Here is a 13,016-nt window from a genome sequence, read left to right as displayed (position 1 = left end):
GTGCTGCTACAGCTGGAACCAGGCAAGGCCTTAGGAAGCAGGAAGAGGAGCCTATTAGAGTCCGCAAGGGTGGGACTGAGGTGGGAGCTGCCCGGCCAGAGGTGCACCCTGCCCTGCCTCTGTAAGTACAGTGGCCCAGGAGGGCAGACTCGTGGGGCAGAGGCCTGGTATCCGGAAAGATGGCTAGGCTGGGGAAAGTGGACAGCACCTTCAGATGCTGCTTCCTCCCCAGCCCCAGGGGAGCACTGGCTCCTTGCCTTGGATCTGCACTTCCTCCTGGCCCTTGACTGTAGAACACAGCCGGCTGCCCACTCACTGGTGGCTCCAGGCATCTAGGTTTCTACCCGCCCTCCGCTCCCCAGAGGTGTCGGTGAAGCTGCTACTGGCTATGGGAGCTCGGGGCTTACAGATGGTTGACGCTGCCTCTGGACCCTTCAGACTTCCTGGGCACAAGCAGAGAACAGCAGGATGAGAAGTTAGACCCTGGAGCCCGGGGCCAGGTGCAAAGGCCCAGAGGCCATGAGAAGGTGCGCCTGGGTGTGCAGTGGAGGGCTGCGGTCCTGCGAGCGGCTCCGACTTCCTTAGCCTGCTCTGCCCTCAAGACCCTCACACGTTCTTGGGGGGGGTTCTGTATTTCCTTTTACAAATGAAACAAGGTGGCAACAGGATGGGGTGAGGGAAGGAAGGGCGGGCAGGATGGGGCCTATTTACAGGGGGCCTGGAGTGAGCGTGAGGCGGGGAGTTGGGGGGACGTGGGCAGGGAGGGGGCACCCTGGCAGAGCCACGTCTTCCTATGTCATCGATGGCCGCCCCAGGAGGCGGGTCCTGGGATCCACTCTGCCCCCAGAGCCCCAGCAGTCCACAGCAGCACCCAGGAGCTCCTCCTCCCCGCAGGCTGTGTTAAGTGGAGTGCGGCTCTCGGCTGGGGCCCTGCTCCCGGCCTGAGTCCCGATCCTTGGCCTCTGAGGATGCGGAGCCGCTGGAGCTATGGCTACGGCCCGACTGCCGGCAGGCGGCGCTCAGCTCCTGCAGCCGCTCGGGCGTGGGCCCCCACTTGGCGAAGCCGGGCTCGTTCTGCAGGAAGAGCACGGCTGTGTTGTGGACGGCCTTGTAGTGCATTTCCTCCCTGTGGGCAAAAGCGGTGGCTCAAGGCAGGGCCTGGCTGGGTGAGCCCAGCCCGGCCCCCCCCCCCGCCCCGGCCCCCCAGCACCCACTTCTTGCAGACGTGCTGGGAGCCACTGCGGTACTCGTGCTCGAAGGCAGGCAGAACCAGCTGGTGGCGCTTGAAGCGGCTCTGCTCCATGCGGGTGAGCGCTGGGGTTGGGGGCTCCCGCCACTCGGGGATGAACACGATGAAGGACAGGGGCTCTGGCGAGCTCTCAAGCAGTTTCTGTGGGAAGAGTCCCAGGGAGGGTATCGGCGGCTTGCACTCCAGGCCACTGGCCCTCTGGCTTGCCAGCCAAGCTCCCACACCCAGTCACACACCCACCTCGAAGTGAGAGACCATGGCATCCATGAGCTCCTCACAGAAGGGAGGGTTGGCTTCAAAGGAACCGCTCAGCGGGGAGAAGTCTAGGCAGGGCCTGGGGGAAGAGGTGAGCGTGTAGGTCACACCAGGACCCAGCTCCTCCACCAAGAACAGGTGCCACCCCCACCACAGGCAGCCCTTTGGAGAAAGGGCTCTGGTCAGGCCAGGGGCCAAGGGCCACCGTTGGTTTGTCCTGGGACAAGAGGTAACCCACTAGGTTGAACGGCTGAGGACAGAGAGGCTCAGGCTTGGGGGCCAAGTCCACGGAGCTGGTTAGGGGAGGAGGTGGGGCCCAAACCCAGTGGTGACCAGGCTGCCCTCCCGCTGGCCTGGCTGCCTCTGTGCCCACCCATCCGCTCACTGTGGGACCTGGTGCTCTGCCTCCCGACCCAGGATAGTTTACTGAGCGCCACTGGCTGGGTCGGGGCTGGCATAGGTTCCCAGACCTGCAGCAGCGTGTTCACGGCCACAGGGCTCATGACGGGGGAGGCAGGGACTCCACCCGAAACTGGCTAGGCCTGAAGCCCCCCAGCATCGGGAAGCAGCTGACCCAGGCGGGCTCCGTAACCGCCCAGGCCTAAAGCCCCTCAGCATTGGGAAGCAGCTGACCCAGGCGGGCTCTGTAACCGCCCAGGCCCGAAGCCCCTCAGCATTGGGAAGCAGCTGACCCAGGCGGGCTCTGTAACCGCCCAGGCCTGAAGCCCCTCAGCATTGGGAAGCAGCTGACCCAGGTGGGATCTGTAACGGCTCAGGCCCGAAGCCCCTCAGCATTGGGAAGCAGCTGACCCAGGCGGGCTCTGTAACCGCCCAGGCCCGAAGCCCCCCAGCATCAGGAAGCAGCTGACCCCGGTGGGCTGGGTGCTCTGGGGGACGCTACCCAGGCAGGAGGCCCAGCAGCATGGGGCGCTCACCCGCGGGAGCCGAAGTAGCCGTCTGTGTCGGGAAAGGCGGAGCAGTACTGACGGAAGTAGCAGTTGAGGGGCGAGGCGAAGCACTCGAAGCTGACTCCAAAGAGTCGGTGCAGTGCCTCGAAGACGTGCACCGGCAGCGAGCCCTGCAGGCCTGTGCCCTCGTAGAGACCCACGCCGAACATCATCTGCGGAGCGGCTGGCTCAGCCTCGGGCGGCCTCCCCGCCCTCCGGGTCAGCCCGCCCCCAGCCGCCCCGGCCAGTACCTGGTACCGGCGGAGCAGACACCAGACCCGGGGCAGGAACCTCTCGAAGGCGGAGTCGTCGATGCAGCTGTAGCGGTAAAGGAGCCACTGTGGGGCAGAAAGCAGTGGGCTTCAACGGCAGCCCGCCCACCGCCCCGCAGCAGACTCCAGCCGAGGGCTGGCCCGCGCTACCTCCTGGGGCCGCCTCCCACCGTGGCTCTTACCAGCTTGCTGAAGTAGTTGCGGCTGACCTTGACCATCTCGCCCTTGTAGCGGACGCAGACCACGCTGTTCTCCACGTGCATCTCCACGCTGGGCACGGGGGGCGCGGGCACGGCCAGCCGCACTGGGTAGCAGTACACCAGGCGGGGCTCCACCTCGGGCGCCTCCACCTCCTCTGCAGGCAGAAGCGCGGGGAGGGCCGTCACCCTGACAGCCCTGGGCCCACCCAGGGCCAGGCACTTCCCATGAGCGTCCCAGTGACCCGGAGAGGTAAGTCCCATCCCAGGGAGGAGTGAACTGCAGCTCAGGGAAGTGATGTGACGTGGAAGTCGCTCAGTCGTGCCCGACTCTTTGCGACCCATGGACTCTACAGTCCATGTAACTCTCCAGGCCACAATACTGGAGTGGGGCGCCTTTCCCTTCTCCAGAGGATCTTCCCAACCCAGGGACTGAACCCAGGTCTCCCGCACTGCAGCGGATTCTTTACCAGCTGAGCCACAAGGGAAGCCCAACAGCAGCTCAAATGGTTCAGTAACTGAGGAGACAGCTAGGCAACCGGCAGGAGCGAGAAGCGGGGGTCCACATCAACAGGCTCTGAACCCACTCGGGCCACCATGCCCTGGGGCGTGGTGGGCAAGCTGGGGTTTGCTGCCATGGAGAAGTATGAGAACTACACTGCCTGCCTGTAACAGTCATGAGACTGCGTGGGGCTCTTCTGGGGCCCAGCACTTGGAGGTCCCCAAATCTTCACATGCTCCTGTGGCTAGGTATCACCCCTCAGTGGGGCTTACAGAGGACGGATGTGAAGGCAGGCCGCCTACCTCTCTCCCTGTCTCTCTCGCACCTCCAGCCCTCCCTTTCTCACCACTTCTGTTTCCCAGAGGGCGTGGAAACCCCAGAGCCAAAGGTCACAGCAGGTCCCACTGCTGGGAGAAATGGGCCTCCCTGAACCAGTCCGTGGCCTTGAAACTCAGCCTTACTTGTCCCTTCTGTACCACCTGGTGCCCTACCTGGGATGTTGTTTTCCTTGAGGATGGCAAGGTGCTTCTCTCGGATCCGTCTGGCGTACTCCAGGGAGATGTGGTAGACCTTGCTGCAGATGCCTTCCACGGAGTCCTTGGCTGCGGCCGAGACGTGGGGGCCACACTGCCTCCGCAGGTGTTCCAGGCGGTCCTGGGGGGGAGAGACTCCTCGTCAGGCTCCGAGGGCTGGCACAGGAGGGCTGTCAGATCCCAGCTGTCCTCGTCCTGAAACAGGCTCTGCTACTTACTGGCTGTGTCACTTGGACAAATCCCTTGGCATCACTGAATCTTATTCCTCAACAGTTAAGGGAACACAAAATACTTACCTAACAAGGCAGTCTGAATATTAAATGCAGTCATTCCCATTAAGGATTTGCCACACCCTTGGAATACAGTTACATATCTAATAAAAGCCAGCACTTACTGCTGGGGTTACACTAGGGCAAATCTCTTGATACTTGCTGGGGACACAGACAAACCAGGCATAATCCCTGCTTACAAGGCATCTGCAGTTTATGGGGAGAATGGCTGTTGTAAAACAGGGGCTCTCTGGGCACTGCAGATTTGGATTTGAGCCTTCAGCGATTTGTAAGGTTAACTGTAGGCCTTTGTAATTACGCTGAATTGCACATGTCAAAGTGATGGGTGAAAACGAGTCACTCTTGCTAGTGAGGTCACCTACCTTTATCACTCTCTACATGTCAAGTACACAGTTACTATCGTGAAGTGCGAAACCTTGTCTCTTGTGAAAAATGGTCCTGAAAAGAAAGCCCATTGCTAGTGCTGGTGGAGAGTTGAAGAGTGATGGGTTTGGGCCAGAAAACGAAACTGTTTTGGACTCGTTAAAGTGGGCGGTTAAATCTGGTGATAGCTCTGAACTGCAGTAGGGCCACACACACCAAGCAAAGGCAGTCTGTCCATCTGTTTTCCAAAAATCTAAAGGGAGGTACTGAATATTCATTAAGTTGAAAAGGCCCCTACTTATGGTGTGTGGCCAAGCACAGGATTCCAGTAAGAACTGTAACAGAAGTGTTCTTTGGGAGAAAGCCAGGAGCTCAGAGAAACAGCTCCACAGACATGAGTTGGGGGCCTGATGAGTGTCAAAGGTCGGCCAAATGCACAGGAGGCGGCTGCCGTGGGGGCCCGCCTGGCCTCGGCAGGCAGAGCGGGCTTCCTGGAAGCAGTGGCCTTCCACCCAAGGCTGCTCACCATGTAGTCCTCCTTGGAGGCAGAGTGGTCCTTCCGCAGCCAGCTGAAGGTATCCTCCACATTCCACTTGACCACCTTCCTGCTGTCAGGAGACGCACTCCTGCCGGTTGGGGGCGCATAAAAAGGGGCCGCTGTTAGCACCCGCTGGCCCCTCCTTCCTCCTCCCATTCCACTGCCACTTGCATTTGGGCATCCACACCCAGGCTGACAGTGCAACCCTTGCTGTCTGAGGGAGCAGGCCCCACTCTGGCCACCAAGCGTCATGACCGGGCCCCAGAGGTGGCCAGAAGGCCCAGGCCCTCCCCTCACGCTGGCCGGAGCCCGGTCACACTGGGTCAGGAGACAAGAGCCAAACAAACCTGGACTCGATGAGCCGCCTGGCCGCCTCTGCGTACTTGAAGAGCAGACGCTTGGCCTCCTCCCGGAACTTGATTCGGGACAACCTGGGTCAGAGAGCAGGGAGAGCGAGCCTGCCTACCGTGGCCTGGGCACTCACACCAAGAGGCTGGGGCTGGCGGGCCTGGCCGGGGGCCGTACCTGATGGGAATGTCGTTCATGATTTCGCGAAACATGGAAGGCGACACCACCGGTTCACAGTTGCTTGGCAACAGGGGGTCAGAGCCTTTGTCCACGACCTTGCGCTCCAGCATCCAGCGGTTGAAGGATTCCCGGGGGGGCTCAATGCCTGTGGGACAGGACAGCAGATCAAAGTCCGGATTCAGTCAGCCGGCTCCACGGGGCAGCACCGGAGGCGTGGCATGGGCACCAGAGGTGCCACAGTAAACAAGGGACAGCCCCCGCTACGTCAGGAGCTCGGTCCCAGGCAGCATCTCCTGAAGGGTATTCTGAGAACTGCTAGTTCCATAAAAGGCACAAGGGGTAACAACGAGGGGATGGATGGATTCCATATCTCAGCCAAGTTCAAGCAGGCTTATTTATTAATAAAAGCTACAGTTTACTAAGCACTTACTCCCTGGAGTGACTGTGTGAGGGGTAGGAGCTCGGCTTTTTATGCCCTTTAACACATACATAAAAAGGCTGCAAACAGTGCCTGGCAGACAGCAAGCACTGCCAAGTGTTAATGACTTGTTTTTTGTTGTTCGGGTGTTGCTAATGCTAGGCAGGCACCCTTATGTAGGCATTGTTACCACCGCTACCTTACAGGTGAGAAAACTTGAGTGCAGAGAGGTTGTTCAATAAGCCCAGAGTCACAGAGCAGCAGTTACTGGAGCTGGGACCCCTCCAGAACACAGGCGCAGGCCCCAGTCTCCACGGTGCCACTCCCCAAGCCCCAGTGGCCAAGCCCCAGCTCCAGCTCATGGTGGGCGCACACAAGACAGGTGGGCCCGGGAGGCAGTACCCTCTCGCTGCTGGCACAGCTCCCGGTAGTGCTGCCGGAGCTTCAGGATGAGCTGGGAGCGGAGCAGCTCCACCTCGGGGTGTGGAGGCAGCACCTCCGAAGGCCCCCGGTGCTTGATGACCGCGTTGGTCTGAATGTCCAGATCCCAGTACACCCTGGGGGCACAGACAGAGCAATGAGGAGGTGGACGCCCTGCCTGCTCCCCTCCTCGGCAACCCCCCAACACACACAGTCCTGGGCAAGCCAGCCATCCAGGATGGGCAGCAGCAAGGACTCACTCTGTGGGTCGGAGGAGAGCTGCCTGCTGTTTATCTTCAGGGGACGTGCCCCAGATCTTCAGTGTTGGGGTTCCTGGGATGCTGGGGGAGCTGGGGACTGACGGGCCCGTGGGTGTCATGGGGATTTCAATCTGGAGCAAGAATCAGAGGTCTGAGGTCAGGGGAGCTGGCTGGGCTCCACCACTGCGAGCCCCACCTCCCAACTGACTGCCGATGCCCAGGGCACAGGGGCCCTGCCCGCTGCCTGCCCACCCCGGTCTGCCTACACTCACCTTGGGCTTCTTCACGCCATTGCCACTGGGCTGCTCTTCCGAGAGCTGCCGCTTTCGGGGCTTGTTCTCAGCCAGGGGGGTTTCCACCAAGCTTGAGTCTTGGGGCAGGGGGGTCGCGTTCAGCCCTAAAGGGTCCGACTGGTGGAGGAAGACCAGCATTGCTGCAACCAGGGCCGGTGGCTTAAGAGCCCCAGTACTGCAAGTCCCGCCCCCGCCCCTCCTCCTCCTCGGAGAAGAGCACAGGGGCTGGGGTGCAGGACCAACACAGCTCTGCCCCTGCAACCGTGCGCCCCAGGCCAGGGCCTTCTAAGGTGGGCCCTGCTGAGCCCTGCTGAGCCTCTGGAAGCGTGATTTAAGGGGTCAATGCATGTGACCAGTTTAAAATGACACCTGGCGTAAGAACCAGAATGGGGGCATTCCCTGGCGGTCCAGTGGCTAGAACTCTGTGCTTTCACTCCTGAGGGTGAGGGTTTGATCTTGTCGGGGAACTAAAGATCCTGCATGCTGAACAGCACAGCCAGAAAGAACCAGAACGACAGGAATAAAGGGGAAACTTAAACACTTGGAGCTCCTGTGGTGACACTGAGAGGATGTCTGTGACGGTGGGCAGGGTGCAAGTCCTGCTCTGCCTCTTACTGCCTTGAGGTCTTGGGCCAGTCCCTTCCCCTCTCGGAGCCTCAGTGTCTTCATCTGCAAAATGGGGTTGGACTGCCCAGAAAACAAAGTCCCCAAGTGACAGGGACCCAGACAGACGGCCTGCACCCCACATGTCATCACGTCAACACGGGCTCCCAGACAGTGCTGCTCACCGCTTCCCACTTTCACTCAGCTAACCTCACCTTACACGATGGTTCTCCAGGGAGCCTTCCCTGTACTCCCCCCTTCCCTAGACCCGCTCGGCACCCCTGCTGGGCTATGACCCTGTTCTTCCTGCAGGTGCTACACTGTAATCCCGGGCACCCCCAGCAGGCAAGGGCAGGACCAGATCCACCTTGCTCACGACCGCATCCCAGCCACAGTGCCCAATGTGCAACCCAAGTTCAACACCACCCACTCACAGAATCATCCTCCTATGTCAGACAGTCTCTGCTACTGGAGGACAGCTTCCAGGCAGGCAGAACTGTGTGTCTGTCCTGCTGGGCACTGTGTCCCCTGGCCCTGACACAGTGCCAGGTGAGTTAACAGCTGCTCAGGGTACATTTGGGGAAGGCCCAGATGCCAGAAGCTGCTGAGACACCACCCCCCGCCGGCCCCATCCCGAGGCTGGCACTCACAATCACGTCGTGCTGGCCAAGCACGGGCATCTCCCACAGGGACTGGTTGGTGAATCGGTTGAAGTAGTAGGGACGGTTCTCCCTTCGGCTCCAGCACTTCTCCCAGCCTGCGTGCACCAGCTCCTCTGCAAACAAGCACGGAACCCAGCCAGGGTCACGGCTGCTCCTGGGCACCCTGCCGACCCCACTGCCCTGCCACGGCCCCTCCCCGGTACCTGGGAGGTCCTGCACCAGGCGGATGGGCTTTGGAGAACAGGGCTGGCTCTGACTGGAGGTGCTGGGGGAGTGACTCAACAAGGATGCTTCCTCCCGGGGGCTGCCGTGATTCTCATTGGCCATCTCAGCACCCACACCGGACCTGCCACACAGAGGACTGAAAGGTGTCAGGGCCAGCAGCGCCTGGAGGTCAATCACCCCCACCCCGCTCCCTACAACTGCACCCGAATTACAATCCACCAAGGGCCCCAGTGACCACCTACACGTGTGAAGCCGATCCAGCCCCATAGTGGAGGGCCAGCCTGCCGCCACAGGAGCCCTCAGGCCTAAGTTGCTGTTCCCTCAACTGTCAAATGGGGGCGCTCCTGATGCTCTTTTGGCCTGGAATACTCTTTCCCCATCTATGTCTCTGCCTGGCTTACCACTAGGTCCTCCATCCTCCAGGAACCCTTCCTTGGTTCCCTTCCCCAGGCTAGGCGGTCAGAGCCCCTCCGTAGGATTGTAGCACTCAAATCATCTGGTCCATCAACTCAGTTTGCCCCCCTCCATTAGACTGTCAGAACTCCCAGGCCTCAGAAGTGGGTCCAGTTTGGCTCTCTGGCGCTCAGCATGGTACCAAGGACCAGCAGAGCTGTATTCATTCTGCCAGTGTTTACAAAGCACCAAGAGTGGCAGACAAGATGCAACAGGGTCTGCGCCTGAGAAAGTTGTTCCCATAAGCAGCAGCAGTAACTGCTCCTCTTCCCTTTTCCTACCCAGTAAAATCTAACTGGAACACAGCCCAGCGCAGGAAAGCCTCGAATTAGATGCCTCCTCCTAACTACAGAGCAGGAAGGTATCTGTTGCTAAAAGAACCAGGAAGGCTGGAAGGAATACCGAGTTCAGTCCTTCATAATCCCCAGGTGAAAATTTACTTTAAACACCCAGAGGAGGGTCAGCTCCTTCCGATTAGCATTCCCTATTACCCCACCCAAAGCACACTGGTACAAGCCTCAATGGCTAAAGTGGTTCCCAACCTGGCTATCAGACTCCTAGGGGGGCCGCTGAGTTCAGGCTGACGCTCCGAAAGTTTCAGTGTCACAACACCCAAAAGAAATCAAACGTTTACCCACAAAAAGACCCCAAAGGCATAGTTAAACACTGGTTTTTCTCTGCTGCTGAAATTTTATCAATTCATTGTGGTTGCATTGATTATTTCATGATGATCAGAAGCTCTGATGTTGACAACAGCATAGCAATCATTGGGTGGTGGTTTTTATTGTACATTCAGTCATAGACATCATTGTTAATTTGGAAAAGGCAAAGTGGTCACTTCATCTGTATGGTTTGGCAGATAAAAATGCAGGTAGCAAGAGAACACACAACAAAAGGGGGCCAGGATAACAAAAAGGCTTTGAACCACTGACCAAGGGAAGCTGCCTTGGTTCTCTGGCGAAAAGGATGCCCTGTGCCTCAGGGCTGACCCCCAGGTCTCAAGGCTGAATAAGGCCCCTCTTTCTCTCACCCTCTGGGGTCTGCAACGCTAGCATGAGAGGGTTTTCTTCTCCGGCCAGATGGACCCCCACGTCACCGGGTCCCACAGAGGCAGTGGGAGGGGTGCCTGCAGGAAAGCACAGCGCAGGAGGATGGGCTGGTCAGCAGTGGAGTGGACGGGGGCCCAGGGGATTCCTTGCATCAGCAACTGCAGAGCAAAGAGAAGAAAAGAGTCGCAGACCTATGAAATGCTGTACAGCAGGGACAATGGCACGGGAGGCAAAGAGAGAGCACTTTGGGAGCCCCCAGGACAGGGCAAGACACACTGCGGGAGACATGGGGATTCAGGGGATGAAAACAGCGTTTCTAAAGCTTCCCAACAACCAACAGGTTCACCTTGACGGACGTGCAGCCCACACAGTCCCCCAGGGCCGAGCTGAGGAGGGCCCTGAGCCTGCTTCAATGCTCTGCTCTGACGGTTGTCACATTTTTAATAAATATTTAACAAAGGGCCTGTGCTTTCATTTGGACACTTGACGCCACAAATTGTAAGCTGGTCTGGCCAACCACAGTACTGAGACTAAAGTAAACAAACATACATATCACAGATGAGGGGTGGGCACGGCCCCAAGCCACCTACAGTGAGTGAAAAAACATTTCTTTGAATCAGGTCTTTAATTCTAAAGACAATAAAACATGCAAATGCACTAAACAACAGAGCGTGTTCACCTTTATTGAAATATCTTTCCTCGAGCAACACTGTGTGATACTGGTGCACCAGGTAGGTCAACTACGCAGAGAAGGAACAGGCAGTTAGTGGCCTCACCGTTTAGTGAGGCCGAACCGTGACACAGCAGTGTTTCCGAAACAAGCTGTGCATCACAAACACCAGGGAACTTGTTTAAAAAACCCTCAGATTCCTGTCCGTCACTCCACATCGTAGAGAAACGGGGAGAGGAGGTACACGAGTATCCGTATTTTTCACACACCCCCCCAAGAGTGGGGTTGGGAAACCAGATGACTAATTTTCTCACTTTATACCACTTCAAATCTTCACCAATTTTGTTATGATTAAAAAGCTTTTTAATTTCCCATGTGATCTGGATACAGCAGGTCGGTGGCTAATACACCAGCTCTGGGTTTGGACAAACCCTGGTTCCACACGCTTCTGCCATTTTCCGACTTCTAACAAGAATCATTTGGCCTCTACGGTCTCAATGCGTAGAGCCTAGAACATTGTACACTCTCAGTAGGAAATAACTGCTATTACTAAAAGAACGTTTTTATTTATCCTGTGGCTTCCCGACCCCCACGCATACCGCAGTTCAACAGTGCCCAGCAGCTTAAGGATAAACTGTATCTGCGCAACCAGAGGAACCCACCAGAAGGAAAAAATAAAAAACACTCCGACTCCAGGACTGGAGGAGGATGGGGCGGGATCATTCAGCAACGCACCAATCAAAATCTTCCGACCCAGTAGGGAGGAGTCAAAGGGTTCCCGAAGTGCGCAGGCGCGGGAGGCGCGCGAAGGAGGGGGTGGGCCGACTCCCAGCGCGCGCGCACTTGCCCCTTACCCTCCAGCGGGGGCGGGCTGTTTGGCGCGCGCGCGCCGGCCCATCTCCTGGGCTCCGCCCCCCGCCCCGCCGCGCGCTCCCGCCCCCGGGCTGAGGCGACTCAGAGTCGGAGCCCGACACAAAGGCGGTGGCGGCGGCAGCAGCGGAGGGGCCCTAGAGGCCGCTCCGCCCGCGCTCTCCGGACCCAACTCGCTCATCCAGGCCACCGGCTCGGCCGCCCACCCGCGGGCCTAAGATGGCGGCGGCGGCAGAGACAGGACAAGCGGTAGCCCGGAGCGGAAAGCGCCGGAGGGGCCACCGCCGCCTGGCTTCGGAACCCCAGACCCTGGCGCGGCTCGCGGCGGGACCATGGCTTCCTGGGGCTCTTACCTGCCCGCAGCGGACTCGAGGGGACGCGGTTACACGTTCTGCTCGACCGCCCGTTTTGCCGCCTCCGCCTCGCCCTCCCCAACGCCGCTGCCGCCATCTTGTGTCCCGGGCCGGGACTCCGCGCTGCGCATGCGCTGGTACCGCCTCTGAGGGACTCTGCCGCTGCCGCGCCGCCATCTTGAGTGTGGCAGGACCGGCCGGCCTCTAAGACCCCGCTTGCTTTGGGCCCCCTCCCTTTCTCCCTCGTCCTTCCCTGCTGCTCCAGACGGGTCTAAGCGGCGGAGGCAGCTTTGCAGGCCCTGGGGTGTGGACTGAGGAGCGAACCCACAAGCACGCTCTCTGCCTCAGTTTCCCCTGCGAGCATACCCGCCCTGAGTAAGGGTTGGTGGGGGGGGGGGTTCCCCTAGGATTTGGGTGGGTGGTGCGGCTGCAAGGTCGAACTGAGTATGCGCACCAGGGGGCGCGGGGCCGGTTTGAAACCTGCGGGGACTCGGCTCAGACGCCCACCCTGGGGCGGAGTCCTGGTGACGTAAATTCTGGATGCTCGGAGGACCTGGGTCCTAGCTCCCGGGCAGCTCGGCCACTTTGCGGCAGTCGCTTGTCCTCTGGACGTGAGTCCAGGATGTTTTCCAACCACGTCTCGTATGCAGGCTGCATGCACATCGAACTTTCTCCCCTGATGAGGCTGCACAAGTTCTAAGAACTTAGTAGAAGAAATTCAAATAATCCCTGAGAAACTTAGAATAAAGATGGTTTTTGCCAAAGTTGGAAAATTGTAAATTAAATGCATCAGAGGACTTTCCAACACTTGATATCGGTGGTTGCTAGTTGCTGTGCAAAACCTCACTGAGAACTCAATCCTGCCACAAAAGTTAGCCCAGTAGGAGGCTGGCAATCGCTAGGTCCCCAAGGCTGGCTGCCTGCAGGGTTCTTTGGTAGGGGCGGGCAGAAGACACTAGCTCCACCTCCCTCTGGCCTCTGGAAGCTGACCTTCCAGTCATAGTTTAGGAAGATGGGCTTGCCACCTGGTGTGACTTCCACTTCTCACGTGGAGCCTCAGCCTGAG

General features: G+C 58.9%; 2 protein-coding genes across 12 annotated transcripts; one reads left to right on the top strand and one right to left on the bottom strand.

Annotated features, from left to right (window-relative positions):
- Window positions 1-616: 616 nt before the first annotated feature.
- On the bottom strand, window positions 617-12,083 carry PCIF1 (phosphorylated CTD interacting factor 1). Of its 11 annotated transcripts, none has more exons than XM_069548683.1 (18): window positions 11,951-12,077; window positions 10,737-10,797; window positions 10,039-10,215; window positions 8,534-8,676; window positions 8,319-8,443; window positions 7,045-7,182; window positions 6,773-6,903; window positions 6,495-6,649; window positions 5,672-5,819; window positions 5,494-5,577; window positions 5,135-5,234; window positions 3,914-4,076; window positions 2,906-3,078; window positions 2,703-2,789; window positions 2,440-2,624; window positions 1,490-1,583; window positions 1,215-1,390; window positions 617-1,126 (listed from the first exon to the last, which is right to left on the bottom strand). In XM_069548683.1, exons 4-18 carry the CDS (start codon window positions 8,655-8,657, stop codon window positions 901-903), a joined length of 2,109 nt encoding a protein of 702 aa, XP_069404784.1. In that variant the 5' UTR covers window positions 8,658-8,676; window positions 10,039-10,215; window positions 10,737-10,797; window positions 11,951-12,077; the 3' UTR covers window positions 617-900. The 11 variants fall into 11 exon arrangements, with proteins under 11 accessions (XP_069404784.1, XP_069404789.1, XP_069404786.1 ...); XM_069548688.1 differs by having other exon boundaries at window positions 9,941-10,215; window positions 11,951-12,072; XM_069548685.1 differs by lacking the exon at window positions 11,951-12,077 and adding an exon at window positions 11,327-11,421.
- On the top strand, window positions 11,817-12,158 carry LOC138416892 (putative uncharacterized protein FLJ40606). The gene has a single exon (XM_069546376.1). The coding sequence runs from the start codon at window positions 11,817-11,819 to the stop codon at window positions 12,156-12,158; it is 342 nt and encodes a 113-aa protein (XP_069402477.1).
- Window positions 12,159-13,016: the final 858 nt, after the last annotated feature.

Source organism: Ovis canadensis, chromosome 13 (genome assembly GCF_042477335.2).
Source record: "Ovis canadensis isolate MfBH-ARS-UI-01 breed Bighorn chromosome 13, ARS-UI_OviCan_v2, whole genome shotgun sequence".
Lineage (NCBI taxonomy): Eukaryota > Metazoa > Chordata > Mammalia > Artiodactyla > Bovidae > Ovis > Ovis canadensis.
This window is presented reverse-complemented; position numbering and strand designations above follow the sequence as displayed.

What these genes read in the sequence shown, in the direction of transcription:
- PCIF1 (XM_069548678.1), bottom strand. Translation starts at nt 8,657, where the DNA reads ATGGCCAATGAGAATCACGGCAGCCCCCGGGAGGAAGCATCCTTGTTG. An exon ending in ATGGCGTGAAGAAGCCCAAG is followed by an intron (nt 6,904 to 7,044) that starts GTGAGTGTAGGC and finishes TTCTTGCTCCAG; the next exon opens with ATTGAAATCCCCATGACACC. An exon ending in GCAACTACTTCAGCAAGCTG is followed by an intron (nt 2,790 to 2,905) that starts GTAAGAGCCACG and finishes TCTGCCCCACAG; the next exon opens with TGGCTCCTTTACCGCTACAG.
- LOC138416892 (XM_069546376.1), top strand. Translation starts at nt 11,817, where the DNA reads ATGGCGGCGGCGGCAGAGACAGGACAAGCGGTAGCCCGGAGCGGAAAG.